This window comes from Coffea eugenioides, chromosome 1 (assembly GCF_003713205.1).
Source record: "Coffea eugenioides isolate CCC68of chromosome 1, Ceug_1.0, whole genome shotgun sequence".
Classification (NCBI taxonomy): Eukaryota; Viridiplantae; Streptophyta; class Magnoliopsida; order Gentianales; family Rubiaceae; genus Coffea; species Coffea eugenioides.
Window position 1 is genome coordinate 27,951,163 of NC_040035.1, and position 16,981 is coordinate 27,968,143.

At 39.6% G+C, this 16,981-nt stretch overlaps 1 protein-coding gene across 1 annotated transcript; it reads left to right on the top strand.

Moving 5' to 3' along the window:
- Positions 1-1,201: 1,201 nt before the first annotated feature.
- On the top strand, positions 1,202-2,893 carry LOC113769666. The gene has a single exon (XM_027314116.1). The coding sequence runs from the start codon at positions 1,202-1,204 to the stop codon at positions 2,891-2,893; it is 1,692 nt and encodes a 563-aa protein (XP_027169917.1).
- Positions 2,894-16,981: the final 14,088 nt, after the last annotated feature.

A 16,981-nucleotide genomic window follows, 5' to 3' on the forward strand; every position in this document is an offset into this window, starting at 1 on the left:
TAGGGGATCCCACATTAGGACTAAACCGCCTTGTGTCTCGGATACTTAATCCAAGGAGACTTGCACGTTTATATTTTTTGTACCATCCAAAGGGGTAGTGCACAAGGTAAGGTAGGATCCGATCATTTTCCTAGAACGATCTTTGGAATATGAGCGTCTAATAATCACTTTTTGGCCATTTTATCAAATTGGTAAAATCCCTTGCAAAAAGGACATTAATTTGAAGAAATTCACAGACAATTCCTCGCTATTGAGACGATAAATAAATTGAGGCCAAAATTTGATTTTAGAAGGCTCATAGACTAATGCATCGCAATAAGCCGTCAATTCCATTCAATCCATCGGATCATGTTATTCATCAATTTCATCCAATCCATTTTATCAATTTATTCATTTTTAGGGCAACCTAGTCGATTTTGACTAGTTTATCCATTTTAGGGCAATCTAGTCGATTTTTGAATAAGATCACCAATTTCATTCAATTCATTTGATTAGTTTACCCATTCTTAGGTCAATTCAATCAATTTCGAATAAATCCAAATCATCAGATTCGTTCAATTTCATTTGACCAGTTTACCTTTTTTAGGGTGATTTAGTCAATTTTCATTTGACCTATTTTTAGGGCAATTCGGTCGATTTTGAATAAATCATCCTTTCACTCGATCGATTTGATCAATTGATCTCATTCAATTCATTTGATTAGTTTAATTCATTTTTAGGGTTATCCATTCAATTTTCAATAAATAATCAAATTTCATTCAATAATTTTGACCATTTTACCCCTTTTGACACATCATGCATCGATCAAAATAAGCAATTCATTCGGACTTTGTCCTCATTTTTAGGACGAATGTTTCTTCTCACTCCAAATTGGCCAAATTTTTCAAACCATTTTTCACTCAATCAATTGATCGGATTCATCAGGTATAGTATAGTGCCTACCCCAGAGGATTGTATTTTCATGCTAGGCTTACCCTTGGCGTTAAAAGGGTCCTCCAATAGGACATGCATCCGAATTGTTTTAATTTTTACTAACTCCTCTCTTTTTCTTTTCCTTTTTCTTTTCTTTTTGACAACAATCAATCAAGAAGGGCTAATAAGGGTTTTCTTACACTCTCAGGTAGTAATCACAAATATTGCTACATAAAGAAGCCCCATTATTACCTGATCACATAGCCGAATTTCAAGAGAAAGTGTAAACATGAGTACCCATCCAGAACCATTTGATAGGCCCGTAACAACATCATCAACTGATTTGGTGAATCTGGGAGCTCAGCTGAACGAAGTTCTCAACCAATTTAATGAGCTAAGTGTTGAAATGATGGCCCAACGGCGCGCGATCGACCAATTGGTCACTGGTGGTGCTAGCGGTGAGCAACGACCAGAGCCCTTACCCCCTGGCCAATCTGAACCTCAACCAATATTCTTACCTTATACTCAAGCTCCTGTTACTTCACATGTCATAAATCCACCTGAAGAGGCCTTTACCTATCCCACTCATGGCCCACCACTAACTTATGCACCTAACATCCAAATTAACCCTTCTCATGCCCAAATTCCCCAGAATTATCCGCCAATCACTATGAGCACGCCATTTGAACCTCAAGGACCACATTATTACTCCACCGCTGAGCCATTCACCTTAGATACCACCGCCCAAGGAAAAGCTGAAGTTGGGGAATCATCCACGCCAGTGGATAAGAACTTGCTAAAGAGATTGGATCGATTTGAAGAGTTCATAAGGAAAAACCAAGGTTTGAACGAGCAAGGAGGTTTGGAATACAACGAGCTGTGCCTGTTTCCGAATATGCAATTGCCAGTGGGTTTCAAAGCACCCAAATTTAGCAAGTACGATGGAACTGGCAATCCCAAAACACACCTTCGGATGTTTGCAAACAAGCTAGGGAAGCCGATAGATGATGAGAATCTACCTATGCGCTTATTTCCCAAAAGTTTAGAAGGCGACGCGTTGGATTGGTATTCCAATTTGAAACCTGAGGATATGAGATCTTGGATGGATTTGTCAACTGCTTTTATGAGACAGTACGAATATAATTGCGAGCTTGCTCCAACGAGAACCACATTGGAGGGGACTAAGAGGAAACCATCGGAGGACCATAAGACGTATGCAAGGAGATGGAGAAAATTGGCTGCCAAAGTAGAACCTCCCATGACTGAAAATGAGATTGTTCGCACGTTCATCAAAGCTCATGACCCGCCGTATTTTGAGGAAATTTTTCGAATGACTGGGTGTTCCTTTGCCGAAATTGTCAATAAATTGGAAGAATTTGATGAGTTTGTGAAGGCCAGAAAAATTGTTAATGTGTCAACATTGAAGATGCAACTAGAGGCTCTGCAAGGCCAGAATAACAGTGGGAAGAAATCCCAATTTAAGGGAAAAGAAGAGGAAATTGCTTTTGTTGGGGATCAGGGCCTCTCGGCCAGACCTAGATTTTCAAACCGCCTTGTTTATTCATCACCCTATCCATACTCCCGTCCTATCTGCCATACTACCAGTAACCATTCTCCACCTCGACCAAATTACCCAAATGTACTCGCACCACCCTTTCAAAATCCTCAACCAAATCTCCAAACTAGACCTCGCCCTCCTTTTAACCCAAGACCTATTCCATCCCCTAATCCAAATTGCTCCTACCAACAAACCAGTGACACCCAACATTCAACGCCATGCCGAACCTTCACCAATCTAGGTCGGCCTGTTGACCAATTATACGAGCAATTGAAAGCTGCCAGGAAAATTGGTGTTATACCTCCTAAGATCTATTCTAAGCGCTTTCCCTCTGACTATGACCCTCAAGCAGTCTGCGCTTATCATTCTGGAGCTTCCGGGCATTCCACCAATAATTGTCGGGCATTGAAACATAAAATCTAGGATATGATCGAATTCGGAGAAATAGTGCTAAGGAAAAAGGGTGAACAAGGTCCGAGCACAAGCACAAACCCCTTTCCCGAACACAAGGACGCCTTTGAGGCATCCACCCCCAATGAAGAAATTTGAGAATTCTGGAAGGGGTTGAATTAGTGAGATTTCTCTCCCTTGAAGGGAGTTTCGATAAATTTGGGGAGTTGTTTTGGTTAAAACCAATGAAAATCATTCATACATGTGTCTTTTGTTTAACTATATTTTTTGTAAATAGTTTTCAATTAAGTGACCGCTAAAGACACGTTTCATGAATATTAAGTTTGGTTTGTGTCTGGAAATTCAATAAAATGTACAGTTTTATATATTATGACTCACACATTCTTTTCAGATGGCCCAGAATAAAACCGTCTGACCCTTTGGATATCACTGTTCAGAAATTTGATGGCAGCGATCTCACGAATGTGATTTTGAATTTCAAAATGAGAGAAGTGGGGAAGAGACATTCGAAAATATTTCAAAGAAGCCCGAATGGAATAAAAGAAGTTCAAGCTGAATCGGGATCAAGATTAGGAATAAGAAGCAGTTAAACACAGTCCATCATGGTCAATATGATCAAAAGGATTGGTCCTTGATTACCATTAAAGGATCAAATCATGACCATTCAGACGAGAAGGCAAAGTATTAAGGTGGTTTTCATCAGTACAAAATGAAGCCAAAAGGAGAGTTTGCCGCGAATTGGTAAGGTGCTCTTATTATCAAAAGGGTATCGCCTGGTGGAGCACTTGTTCCCTCAGCCAATCAACTCGGAGATGTGTAAGAAATTTTCATCCGATAAATGGAAGTTTTCTTTTAGAGTTAATGCGAAGAATGGAATGAAAGTCAGGCCCTCTTCTTTTCCCATTAAGACATTATATCCCTAGTTATCCCTTTTGAGCCTTCAGAATAGATTATTTCATTTGGCAACCTCTGAAAATCGCAAACCCCACACTGGGGCAAATTTAGTTTTGAAAGAAAAGGAAAAGAGAGAAAACCCCACATTGGGGTAAATTCAATTTTTGAAGGAAAATCGAAAGAAAAGGAAATGAACAAAAGAATGCCTTAGTTAAAAATAAACTGGGGCAAAATTTCAAAATTTTGAAAGATGGGTGAAAAAAAAAAAAAAAAGTAGAGAAAGTGAAAGATAGAGAACCTCAGTTGAAAAAAAACTGGGGCAAATTTTGATTTAACCCTAAAATAGGGTTAACATGAAAATGCGATCTCAGATCATTTAAACCACTTTTTGAAGTCTGCCTTCAAGCCTTAACCTTTCCTAGCACCTCACCAGACTCCATTACAAAAGCCAAAAGTCCTGGCTTCCATTCTTGGCATCACCTCTTTTAAGGAAATTTTCTAAGTCACATGGCAAATGATGTCAATACGCCTTCACTCATTTTGTAAGGGAAGGGGTTGTCGCACTGATGCCATTATTTCTTAAAACACATTTTTTGAGTTGATAAAAGCTATTGGCAGGATTTGTTCATCAGGTGAAAATCCGAAAAGGGCACATTTGAAAAGAAAAGGAAAAGAGAAGAAGAAACGAAAAGAAAAAAAAGGGGCAAAAAAAAAAGAAAGAAAAAAAAACAAAACAAAAAAAACAAAAAAGGTGGGAATAGCCTTAGTGAAAACCTAAAAGGGCGCTAAGGTAGAGTTTCATGAGAAAAAGTGAGGTTTGAATTAGAAAGCTGGTGATTCGGTTCATTTGGGATTCCTCCTTGCATTGTGGTTTTTCTGTTGCCGACATTGAACTCAGGGCGGATGATGTCTAAAGGGTCAAGCGTGGCATTTTGTTTGAAGTCGGAATACTTTGGTTTTTCAAGCGTAAATTGTCGAATTTATAGATTCATTTCTTTAAAATTAATTTTCTTTCAATAAAAATAAATGATTGTTTTCATGTTATAGAAATTTTCATCATTTGTTGTGTAAATAAGATATTCTTCCATGACTTTCATGGTCTTATTTATCTCTTTGAGTTCATTAGATGGCAACCCCCCTGATTTATCGAAAATCCCTGGACACCAAGGGCCTTATTAGCATTGGAAGTCAATGGAATTTGATCAGATCACAAAACAAAGCTGAGTTTTCGAAGTATCAAGGGGAAAACATCAAAGTACTCATGTTTACACATTTCTTGAAGGAGGAATTGATCGGATGGTGGTGGCATTATTTGTTTATTTCTTTCGCAGGTCCATGCTTGTTTCAAATACCGCAACTGGGGCAAATTTTGAACTGTGAGATGTCGTCCAAGAACTGAATATTCATGGTTTGAACTGAGGAAAAAAGGCTGAATCAAAGTTTTGAGGAAAAAGCAATAATACCATAAAGCAGATCGAAGGATTGGTGACACAATAATTGAAACTTGGGCAAATCATTTTTTGAAAAGATTCTCCCATATATCAAAAAAAAAAAAATTTCAAACAGATGAAAAATCAAATCAAAAATCAAATCAAGTTCAAATTTTTGTTTCTTGGAAAATCAAATTTAATTTCTTGTATCTTGACAAATCAAATCCAATTTCTTGACCAATTGGATGGCAGGACTGGGTCTTATCCCACTAACTTCACAAAAATCACGTTGGCCTTGGTTTTCGTGCCACCAACACCCCAAAATTCACGTTGGGCCTGGATTTCGTGCCGCCAACTTCACAAAAATCACGTTGGGCTTGGTTTTCGTGCCACCAACATCACAAAAATCACGTTGGGCCTGGATTTCGTGCCGCCAACTTCACAAAAATCACGTTGGGCCTGGACCTGGTGCCGCCAACATCACTTTATCACGTTGGGCCTGGATTTCGTGCCGCCAACTTCACAAAAATCACGTTGGGCCTGGACCTGGTGCCGCCAACATCACTTTATCATGTTGGGCCTGGATTTCGTGCCGCCAACTTCACAAAAATCACGTTGGGCTTGGTTTTCGTGCCACCAACATCACAAAATCACGTTGGCAAACATCACGTTGGGCCGTGGACGTTCACGTTGGGCCTGGATTTCGTGTCGGCCAACCAAATCACAAAAATCACGTTGGGCTGGATTTCGTGCGTTCACATTTTGGGCCTGGATTTCGTGCCGCCAACATCACAAAAATCACGTTGGGCTTGGTTTTCGTGCCACCAACATCCCAAAGTTCACGTTGGGACTGGATTTCGTGCTGCCAACTTCACAAAAATCACTTTGGGCTTGGTTTTCGTGCCACCAACATCCCAAAATTCACGTTGGGCTTGGTTTTCGTGCCACCAACATCCCAAAGTTCACGTTGGGACTGGATTTCGTGCTGCCAACTTCACAAAAATCACTTTGGGCTTGGTTTTCGTGCCACCAACATCCCAAAATTCACGTTGGGCCTCGATTTTGTGCCGCCAACTTCACAAAAATCACGTTGGGCTTGGTTTTCGTGCCACCAACTTCACAAAAATCGTGTTGGGCTTGGATTTTGTGCCACCAACATCACAAAGTTCACGTTGGGCTTGGATTTTGTACCACCAACTAAGGCAGGCTCGGGTTTAGTCCCACTGACCAATTCATCACACTGGGGCAAATTTTTGAATAATTTTTCGAGCAAGTCTTACACGGTCTCTTCATGCATACCAGCATTTCATTTTACATCGCCACTAGCCGTTGGGTCAGTCCCACTAGTGAACCTTTCATTGCACTGCCACTAGCCGTGGGTCAGTCCCACTAGTGTGCATCATGATTTTAAATTTTATTCGGGTCAGTCTCGCATTTTAAATTTTCTTGTTCGGGTCAGTCCCGTTTTAAATTTTTGTTCGGGCCAGTTCCGTTTTTAAACTTTTGGTCGGGTCAGTCCCGTTTTAAAACTCTTGTTCAGATCAATCCATTATAAACTTCTCGTCCGAGTCAGTCTCATCAAAAGGGGTCAGTCCCCATCGTTCGAGTCGTTCACAGCCAAATAACACAGGTAAGTATTTGGTGTCTACTTCTTTGTCTCAAGTTTTTTCAAAACTCAGACAAAGAGGGGCAAACTGTAGACACCAAATTTTTGGCTTCGAATTTTATTTTTTAAATTAGTTTAATTTTGGATTTATTTGTTCAATTTTAGATTTATTTTGGTTGATTCCTGTCTCGTGTCTCTTATTGTATTTTAATTAGTTGTTTTTATTCAAATTCAATGTTTTCTTGGAAAAAAAAGGAAAAAGGAAAAAAGAGAGAAAAGGAAAAGAAAGGAAAATTAGCATTTCATTTTTATCTTAATTAGCATTTCTCCATTATTTATTTTTTATTAATTAGTTATCTATATTTTTGTTAAGTTATTATTAAAAATAAAAAAAATAAAAAAAGAAGAAAGCCGCGGCATGCAAGCTGCATATTTTTGCAGCTTGCAAGGACAGCCACGCAGGTCCCATTGGAAGGCTAGATTTTAAGGCAGAGCAAGCCTTTCATCCTCACCATTGGGGTGAGGGTTTAGGAGATAGGGGAGTCCTATAAAAGGGAAGGGAAACAGCAGCCGCAAGAGAGGTTTTAGAGAGGTGACAACTAAAATCTGGAAAGCAAAAGAAACGAGAGGAGGAAGGAAAAGATACAGCGAGAAGGAAGACCGTGGGTCTGGGGAACTGGGAAAAGAAAGCAGGAACAGCCGTGGGTAGGAGAGGAAGCCGAGAGAGATAGAGTTTTTGAGAGAGATTAGAGGAAAAATCTGTTGGTAGCTGAAAACAGTAGCAAAAGAAAGAAACCAGCTGCGGAAACGGGAGAGAAGCTTAGGGATTACAGCATCGACCAAGGAAGAAGGGTCAGCAAAGGATTCATCAGAATTGCTAGCCCTCCTGATAGTCATCACTTTCACCGAGAGGAAGCCATCATCACTGTAAGTTGCACCTTCTTTCCTTTAAATTACCAAATCTTGTCCCTCGTCTGTGAGTTAGAAACCCCAGATCTTCATGGTTGTATGCTGGGCATGATCGGGTAGATAAGTTATGATTCCAGTGACTCTGTTTAGAACTTGTGTACTTTTATGAACCTAAATCTGTTAGCTTTCGTGTTTCCTCTCCTTCATACAAAAATGAAACGGATGTCATCTGTGGGTAATTTTTTTATGGCTCAAAGATGTTGTCTTTTCGCTGTTATTGTGTATGATGAGGCCTGAAATTTATTTGGTGTTGATTATATTTCTTTCCTAGGCTTAGTAGCAAGATCCCAGCTTTACCTGGTCTGTCCGTTTGAAGTACTAGATATGTTGCAAAATAGAGTGGCCTGCTCCGTGTCCTTTTTGAATCTGTCTTGGCTTGTACAAATGTTGGAGTCTTGTTCTGGTTGCTGCTGAAACTTTTAGTGGGATAAAAATCCCATCTATGGGCTCGCTGCTATCTGAAACAACAATCAGTGGCAGCGCAGGCTTGCTGTCTTTCGTGGTGCTGTCTGTATTTTTCTTCTTCCTGTTCGCTCAGTTGTTTAAATAGCTGTCTTCTTACGACTCTGTGGAGTCTTGCTCAAGAGCACGTTTGAGAGATTTTGACTTGCTTTAATATGAATCAAGACTTCCAATGTTGTTTTCCTTTTCATAATGCCAATCCAGCATGAGTGTTATTTGTTTAAGTAACTTCCCATAGGTAAATTCAGAATGGGTGGAGATCTTTTGAATGAATTAGATTCTGCAAACCTTCGCCTTTTTTGGTTTTATCCCCTTGTACGTATGATAATGCATTGAGATGATGAGTTTTAATAAAAATTTGGGGTGGGATCTCTGTTTGAGGCAGTCGTGTAAAGTTTGGTGGAAGTTTATTGTTGTTTGTCTTTGTCGAACAATTTCTGAAGTTGCAGAGCATGAGAGATTCATTCGGCTGCAGGGTCCTGTGTTGGTATTTAAATTTTGTGTCAATAAAGCGTGAGCCCTGCTTAAAATTGTTATAGTCTTGCTGGATTACTAAGAAAACTGCAGCAAGAAAGTGGAAATTGCCGAAAGCTTCATAGCTTGCTGAAACTTTGTTGTAGCATGTGTTCTTACGTTGCTTGGCATGAATATTTCCTTGATTTTGCATCATTTCTTTCTGCGTTTTACTGGTTTGAATGTCAAAGTTGTGTGTTGTGTTGTTTTGAGAGAGTTTGATCAAAGTTTGAGTTAGTTTTCTGAAATCTATGGTTGAAGATAAAAATGCAGCCGGCATTCACTCTAGTTACAGAAACCTGCGCATAAAATCTGCTGCAATGAGCTCAAAGCTCTTGGTCCTGTTGCAGCCGCATGCGCGAATACCTTTTCTTTTCCTTAGATGGCCGAAGCTTTGGCTTTGTTTCAAACGCTTGATTTGGTTTGTAGCTTGACTGAAATGTCCTATGCGTGTTTGGGAACTTGGTGTCAAAGGTCATCAGTAATTTCTGGTTGGATAAATCTGTTTGCATGATGAAACAACAAGCTTGGAAACCAAAAATGCAGCAGGCTTCACTTTCAGTTGCTGAAATTTTTGATTGTTTGAACTACTTAATTTGCTTGTTATTTGAAATGTTTTTGAGGGATTTTGAGTGGAGTTGATTCGAAGCTTTACCTGAACTTGGGGTTGCCGAAAGTTTATATGCAAAGATAGAAAGTCACAGCTGAAAATTTGCAGAAAGCATAAGCTACGTAGCTTGCATGAATTTGCATGAAATAATTCTCTGAAAATTGCACTTTGGCCCCCCAAGTCTCTCCTTGTTCCACTAAGACCCAATCAATTAAATAATTTCATCAATTTGGTCTTTGGTAATTTTAATTTGTGCAACTTCATTGCTTGTTTGCTTCAATTAACTACCATGCTTTGCTTCAATTGCGCTTAAGACATGACTTTAGGGACTTTATGATCAAGTGAGCTTTGTTTTGCACATTTCTTTTAATTTTTCTTAAATAAAGTGGTACCTTGACCTTTTTATTGTTTTGAAGCCATTTTTACTTCATTTGATTACCATCGCGAGGGAGGTATAACTTCTTTTATCTTTTTTGTCTCTCCTATGTGCTCCAACGTACTAAGTGAGAATTGCATGTCTACTTTGCTTTCCTTGCTTTTCCTTAATACCTTTCATTTGTTTCATTTACTTTTGCTTTTTTATTAAGTCTCTCTTTTATTTATTTATGGGGTATGTGTACACCTCTTGGCTTGTAATAGATAGGGCTTGGCAAGCATTTTGTCCATTTTTCCCCTTCCCCTTTTGTTTTAGTTAACAAATGTAATAGGTTCATTAGATTGATTGCTTGCTTTTGTTGCTACGTGTTAATTTGCTTTATTAGGTTCTTGCATCTAGTCGAGCATGCTAAGTGTTATGTGCTACATGTTTATAGATGATTTGCATGTCTACTTGCTTTCTATAGTCGTGGATGAATGTAATGGATGAATGGACGTCACCACACTAGTCCAATGCTAGTTGTGGCCCCCTTTCCCGAATCCACACTAGCCCAACGCTAGTTGTGGCTCATTGTTCCGATTTCCACTAGTCCAACGCTAGTAGGAATTCATAGATGGGCTAGTCCAACGCTAGACCCTTAGGGATTCCCCTCGCTAGTTCATATTTGCATGTTTCACTACATTTCATGCATTTTTCTTAGTTTTTAGCATTTGGCATGCCCCTCCAACCTTTTTCCCCTCATTTTAGGCTTTTGCATTCTCATGCTAGTTATAGGGTCCATTTACTTGAGAGTCCCCTTTCGATAAGGGAAACGAGCGAGTGTGGCTACCCAATAGCCTTAGCACGCTAGTTTTTCCTTCCAATCCAAGGGAAAATCAAAGTCGTAAAGTTAGGAGTCCTTCCCGTGCACGACCTGATGCATTCCCTTAAGGTCATACACTTGCATTCTTTTTATACCACATCCACACTCTTTTAGCCACATTTTCTCACTATTTAGAGTTTTTCTCAATCTACACTTTCTCACCACTTTCTTCCTATCACTTATTTATTTTTCTATCTCACAAATGGCACCCAATTGCACTTATATGTATCTACTATCCTATTTTCATTCATTTGCACACAAAAACACCTTTATTTTCTCACACTTGCACACTTGCACTTAAGTTCTCACTTGCATCATTCGTGACCTCTATGAGGACTTCCCTTATTGGCCACCACAACTCATGTGGTTGGGACCAAAAAGCCTCGTAAGAGACATTTTAGATTTAGGATTGCATTTCTTTTTCATATCCATTAGTCATATCCAACATGCAACGCATATTTTGGGTAGAAGAATTAGGAAAAGAAGGGTTAAGTCACGCAACTAGCTTTGGCTAGGGTAAGGGAGTGCCTTAGGCTTTGCCTTTGCCTTCTCCCTTATCAAATGTGACCCCCGATCCCTCGCTTTGGTTACGTAGACCTAAAAGTTCTTTAAAAGGGGTTTGTTTACTTTGCTTTCCAAAAAATCACTTTTTGGGTGACTTGGTACACCCTAACTCTATACCAAGTGGCGACTCCATTTTCTATTCAAAAACCCTTTTTGAACTTTGTTTGGCCAAATCATCGCATTTTCAAGTCCCACGGCCTTTTATTTCCACTTTCACACATGTTCACATACACATTACACACTACTTTTCACCACATCAAAAAGTGGGGCGCGACAGTTGGCTTATTCATTGTGCACTACCCTAAAATGGTCAAATTCATTGAATGAAATTTGTTTATTTATTGAAAATTGAATGGATAACCCTAAAAGTGAATTAAACTAATCAAATGAAGCGAATGGAATCAATTGATTTAGTGAGATGATGATTTATTCAAAATCGACCGAATTGCCCTAAAAATGGGTAGACTGGTCAAATGGATCGGTTGATTTATTCAAAATTGACTAGCCCACCCTAAAAGGGTAAACTGGTCAAATGAGATTGAACGAAATTGATGACTTATTCAAAATTGATTGAATTGACCTAAGAATGGGTAAACTAATCAAATGAATCAGTGATCTATTCGAAAACGACTAGACTGCCCTAAAATGAACAAATTGATACATGAATTGGATGAAATTGATGAATAAAATGGTCCAATGGATTGAATGGAATTGATAGCCTATTAAAAAAAAATCAATCTATCCATTGGTAGTTCCAAAAACTTATTACGGTGCATGAGCCTTCAAATAATCAAATTTTGGCCACAATTCATTTATCGTCTCAACAGTGAGGAAATATTGGTGAATTTGTTCCAATTAATGTCCTTTAGGCCAGGGATTTTTACCAATTTTGATAAAGTGGCCAAAAAGCGATTATTAGACGCTCATATTCCAAAGACCGCTCTATGAAAATGATCGGATCCTACCTTACCTTGTGCACTACCCCATTGGATAGTACAAAAATATAAACGTGCAAGTCTCCTTGGATTAAATATCCGAGACACAGGGCGGTTTATTCCTAACACGGGATCCCCTAAATGGCATTCCCTTCTAGGGTTTATGCATGATGCCAGTTTATCAAAGCGACTAAATATGCAGTACACCAATGAAACGTGTCCTAAAGGAACCCCTTTTTGTGTGTCAGGGTGAGCCTAAAATGAAATTTATTCATGCTACAAATGTGAAGTATTGAATTTAAACGTGTCATATCAAATAGGGTAGGCTCCTAGAGAGTGCCATGCCAGGACTCTTATTTTCTAGGGCTTATGAATGCAGTGGAGACAAAAAAACAAGAAAAGTTAGTACAATCAAATGAATACACATAGCACATTGTAGCAAAGAAATACAAAGAAATAAAGCAATGAAAGGGAAAAGAGGGGTTGGATCCCTCCCCTCGTGAATAGTGTCCCTAATAGGGTAAGGCCGACTCTACCCTAGGTAATTCTAATATGGATGCATGAGGTTTGGCTCACTAATGCATCTAGACTCGATAAGGCTTCGGCTCCCAAGCCTTCAGACCTAAAGGCGAAGGGTCATCACTCCCAGGGCCTTTGGTCGGTGGCTCGAGTGATCCCTTAGGTAGCGCTATGGGCGCAGGGCACACCATCCGCCTACCCAAGGCAATCGATCCTAATCCTACAAGGAGGTGTGGGATGGCGCCCACGAAAAAGGAAAAAGAGAGGGTAAATAATTAAAAACGTATGCACGTATGCTAGTGCTCGTTTGGAGGGGAGGGATCGAGAACCAACGTGAGGCTCTAGGGTAATGTCCCCCCACCCAAATGCAATGCAAAGCGCGGAATTACATACATAAACCAATCATCCATCAAAACAATCGTACGCCAAATGGGTGAGTGAGTGAGTTGATACGCACGAAATGCAAAAATCCTAACAAAAGAAAAAATGCAACCCTAATATCCAAATGCTATGCATAAAAAGGGTAGAAAAAGGAAAAGAATAGCTAAATCAAATGCTTGGACCCACTTAGGAAGTCCCCAGTGGAGTCGCCAACTGTCGCGCCCCACTTTTTGATGTGGTGTGAAAGTAGTGTGTGAGATATGTTTGTGAATCGTGTGTGAAAAATGAAAATAAAAGGCCATGGGACTTGAAAATGCGACGGTTTGGCCAAACAAAGTTCAAAAAGGGTTTTGAATAGAAAATGGAGTCGCCACTTGGTATAGAGTTAGGGTGTACCAAGTCACCCAAAAAGTGATTTTAAGAAAGAAAAGTAAACAAACCCTTTTTAAAGAACTTTTAGGTCTACGTAACCAAAGAAAGGGATCGGGGGTCACATTTGATAAGGGAGAAGGCAAAGGCAAAGCCTAAGGCACTCCCTTACCCTAGCAAAAGCTAGTTGCGTGACTTAGCCCTTCTTTTCCTAATTTCTTCTACCCAAAGTATGTTTTGCATGTTGGATATGACTAATGGATGCTAAAAAAATGCAATCCTAAATCTAAAATGTCTCTTATGAAGCTTTTGGTCCCAACCACATGAGTTGTGGTGGCCAATAAGGAAAGTCCTCATAGAGGTCGCGAATGATGCAAATGAAGACTCAAATATGAGTGCAAGTGTGAAAATGTATGAAAACGTGCATGTGTGCGAATGTAAGACAAGTGCATGTGTGCAAATTGGGAAAATAAAGGTGTTTGTGTGCAAATGAATGAAAATATGATAGTAGATACATATGAGTGCAATTGGGTGCAATTTGTGAGGTAGAAAAACAAGTGACAAGAGGAAAAATGTGTGAGCATAGCATTTGCATTGAGAAGGACATAAGTAGTGAGAAAATGTGAACAAAAGGGTGAGAAAGTGAAATAAGAATGAGAATGTATGAACTTAGAGGAATGCATCAAGTCGGGTACGGGAATGACTCCTAACTTTGCGACGTTAATTTTCCCTTTGATTGGAAGGAAAAACTAGCGTGCTAAGGCTATTGGGTAGCCACACTCGCTCGTTTCCCTTATCGAAAGGGGACCCTCAAGCAAATGTACCCTATAACTAGCATGAGAATGCAAAAGCCTAAAATGAGGGGGAAAGGGTTGGAGGGGCATGCCAAATGCTAAAAACTAAGAGAAAATGCATGAAATGTAGTGAACATGCAAGTATGCACTAACGAAAGGAGGACGGCCTATTGGGTCTAGCGTTGGACTAGCCCTTTCTATGAATTCCTACTAGCGTTGGACTAGTGGAATACGGAACGATGAGCCACAACTAGCGTTGGACTAGTGTGGACGTACATTCATCCATCAAGTTCATTTATGACTATAGAAAGTAAAGTAGGCATGCAAATCATCTATAAACACGTAGCACATAACACTTAGCATGCTCGACTAGATGCAAGGGCCTAATAAAGCGATTAAACACGTAGCAACAAAAGCAAGCAATGAACCTATTACATTTGCTAACTGAAACAAAAGGGGAAGGGAAAATTGGACAAAATGCTCGCCAAGCCCTATCTATTACAAGCCAAGAGGTGTACACATACCCCATAAAAGAATGACTTTGATAAAAGCAAAAGTAATTGAAATAAATGAAAGGCATTAAGGAAAAGTAAGGAAAACAAAGTAGACATGCAATTCTCACTTAGCACGTTGGATCACATAGGGGAGAGACAAAAAAACTAAAAGAAATTTTACCTCCCTTGGAATGATGTCCAAATGAAAGAAAAATGGCTTCAAAACAACAAAAGGTCAAGGTACCACTTTAATTGAGAAAAATTAAAAGAAATGTGCAAATACAAAGCTCACTTGATCATAAAGCCCCTAAAGTCATGATTTAAGTGCAATTGGAACAAAGCATAGTAGTCAATTGAAACAAACAAGCAATGAAATTGTAAAATTACAAGCTATCAAGGACCAAATTGAGAAAATCATGCAATTGATTGGGTCATAGTAGAACGAGGGGAGACTTGGGGGGTCAAAGTGTAATTTTGAAAACTACTTCATGCATGCATACGAAGCTTTCTTCATCATTCATCTGCAACATTGCAACTTCCTTCTTGTTTCATTAAACACGGACAAACCAACCGAATATCAAGCTTTCAGATGAAAATAAACAAATGCTACAGCTCCCAACATCAAACTCTATTCTAACAATCAAAATGCAGCAATTCAAACGTTCCAATATGCGAAAAAAATCATGATAAGAATCTGCAATTCTCCTTGTGCAAAAACTCCTGACATGGGAGGCGAATGAAAGGAAATGCACGGCTAGCAGGAAACAAACTCTGGTTGGGTTTTGCTCACAGGTTTTATTCACTAGTTTACTCACGGATGGAAACAAAATCATGACACAAAAACCATAGTTCAAGTTCCATCCCCCTCAACAGGTCCACAAAGACAGAAAAACATCTTTTATTGCTTCTACTAGGTTCCTGAATGTTGGGTTCAAATTTCTGGTGAATTTTTGAATGCAATCCGAACATAACCAACGGCTCAAACAACAAAAATCTGGACTAAAGTAACGAGATTACCAAGCATTTCCACTTTTTGACCACAAAATCCTTATATTTAAGCACAAAAATTGGACGAAAAAGACCATGCAAGCATCGAAGAACAACATTCTGCAATTTTGAAGCAGAAAATTCATGTCAAGCTTCGAACCAAAGTCAGCAGACCCATCACTCAAAACCTTTAACAAACTGAACATTTTGATTAACACAACCCAGTTGCAAACACCAAAACATTAAAAATCAAACGAGGTATCCAACGAGCAACACAGAAACAACAACCAGATTTCTGGATTTATCTTTAACAAGCTCCGCATGAGTCATCCAAATCAAGAAGCTAATCATATCACAGACTCAATCAAACATCACATAACCCTGAATCCAGATCTACAAATTATCCTAATCAAAGCAAGACCATGCAATCCCAGGTTTCGAACAAGAGGATCGGCAAGTTAAACTAGCATGGAGGAACCGGAAATGAAGGGAAACAGAGAAAGTAAACAGCAATAACACACAAGAAATTCAAAGCGACGACTCAACAAAGAACGAAACTGGAAGGGACCAAGACACCAATCTAGGAGAGTACCTGCCCAAGCTTTTTGGATCAAAATCCGGACAGGAAACGTCGTGAACAAGCTACTGCAATCGTCCCGTTGCGGCTTCGAACTCGTACCCTTGTTGTGAGAAAAAAAATTGCAGCTTTTCTTTTCTCTTTTTCAGATCTCTTTCTTTCTTCTCCACGGCAGCCTCTCTTTCTCTTTTGATTTGGCCTGAAGCCCTCTTCACCTCTCTCCTTGGTTTCTCCTCTTTCTCTCACGTAAACCCCAGCCGCCACCTCCTTGTTTTTTCTCTCCTCACAGCCGCCAGCCGAACCTCTATCTCTCCCTTTTTCCTCTCGGTTTTCTCTTTCTCATACTAATCTCTCCTCTCCGCCGCCAACCTTCACTTTTTCTTTCCTTTTGTTCTCTGCCGTCAGCTTAGAACCTCCGTAGCCTTTTCTCTCCACAGCCGTCAACTGCCCCTTCCAACCTCGCTTTCTCTTGCTCTCTCTCGCTTCCCAGTTTTTCTTAGCCGTCCACTCTCTTTCTGTTTTGTTTAGCCTGAAACCCTTTTTCTTGCGGCTGCTATTTTTTCAGCTTTTATATCAAGTTCACAACCCTTAAACCCTGCTCTCAATGGCTAGCAATCAATCTCCTCTCAACCTCTTGTCTTGGCCATCCGATGGGCATGTACCACTCTTCTTTGCAAGCTGCCAAAATACGCAGCTTGCATGCTGCGTTTTTTTTTTTTTTAACTAATAACTTAATACAAAAAATGAAAAATGATATT

What these genes read in the sequence shown, in the direction of transcription:
- LOC113769666 (XM_027314116.1), top strand. Translation starts at nt 1,202, where the DNA reads ATGAGTACCCATCCAGAACCATTTGATAGGCCCGTAACAACATCATCA.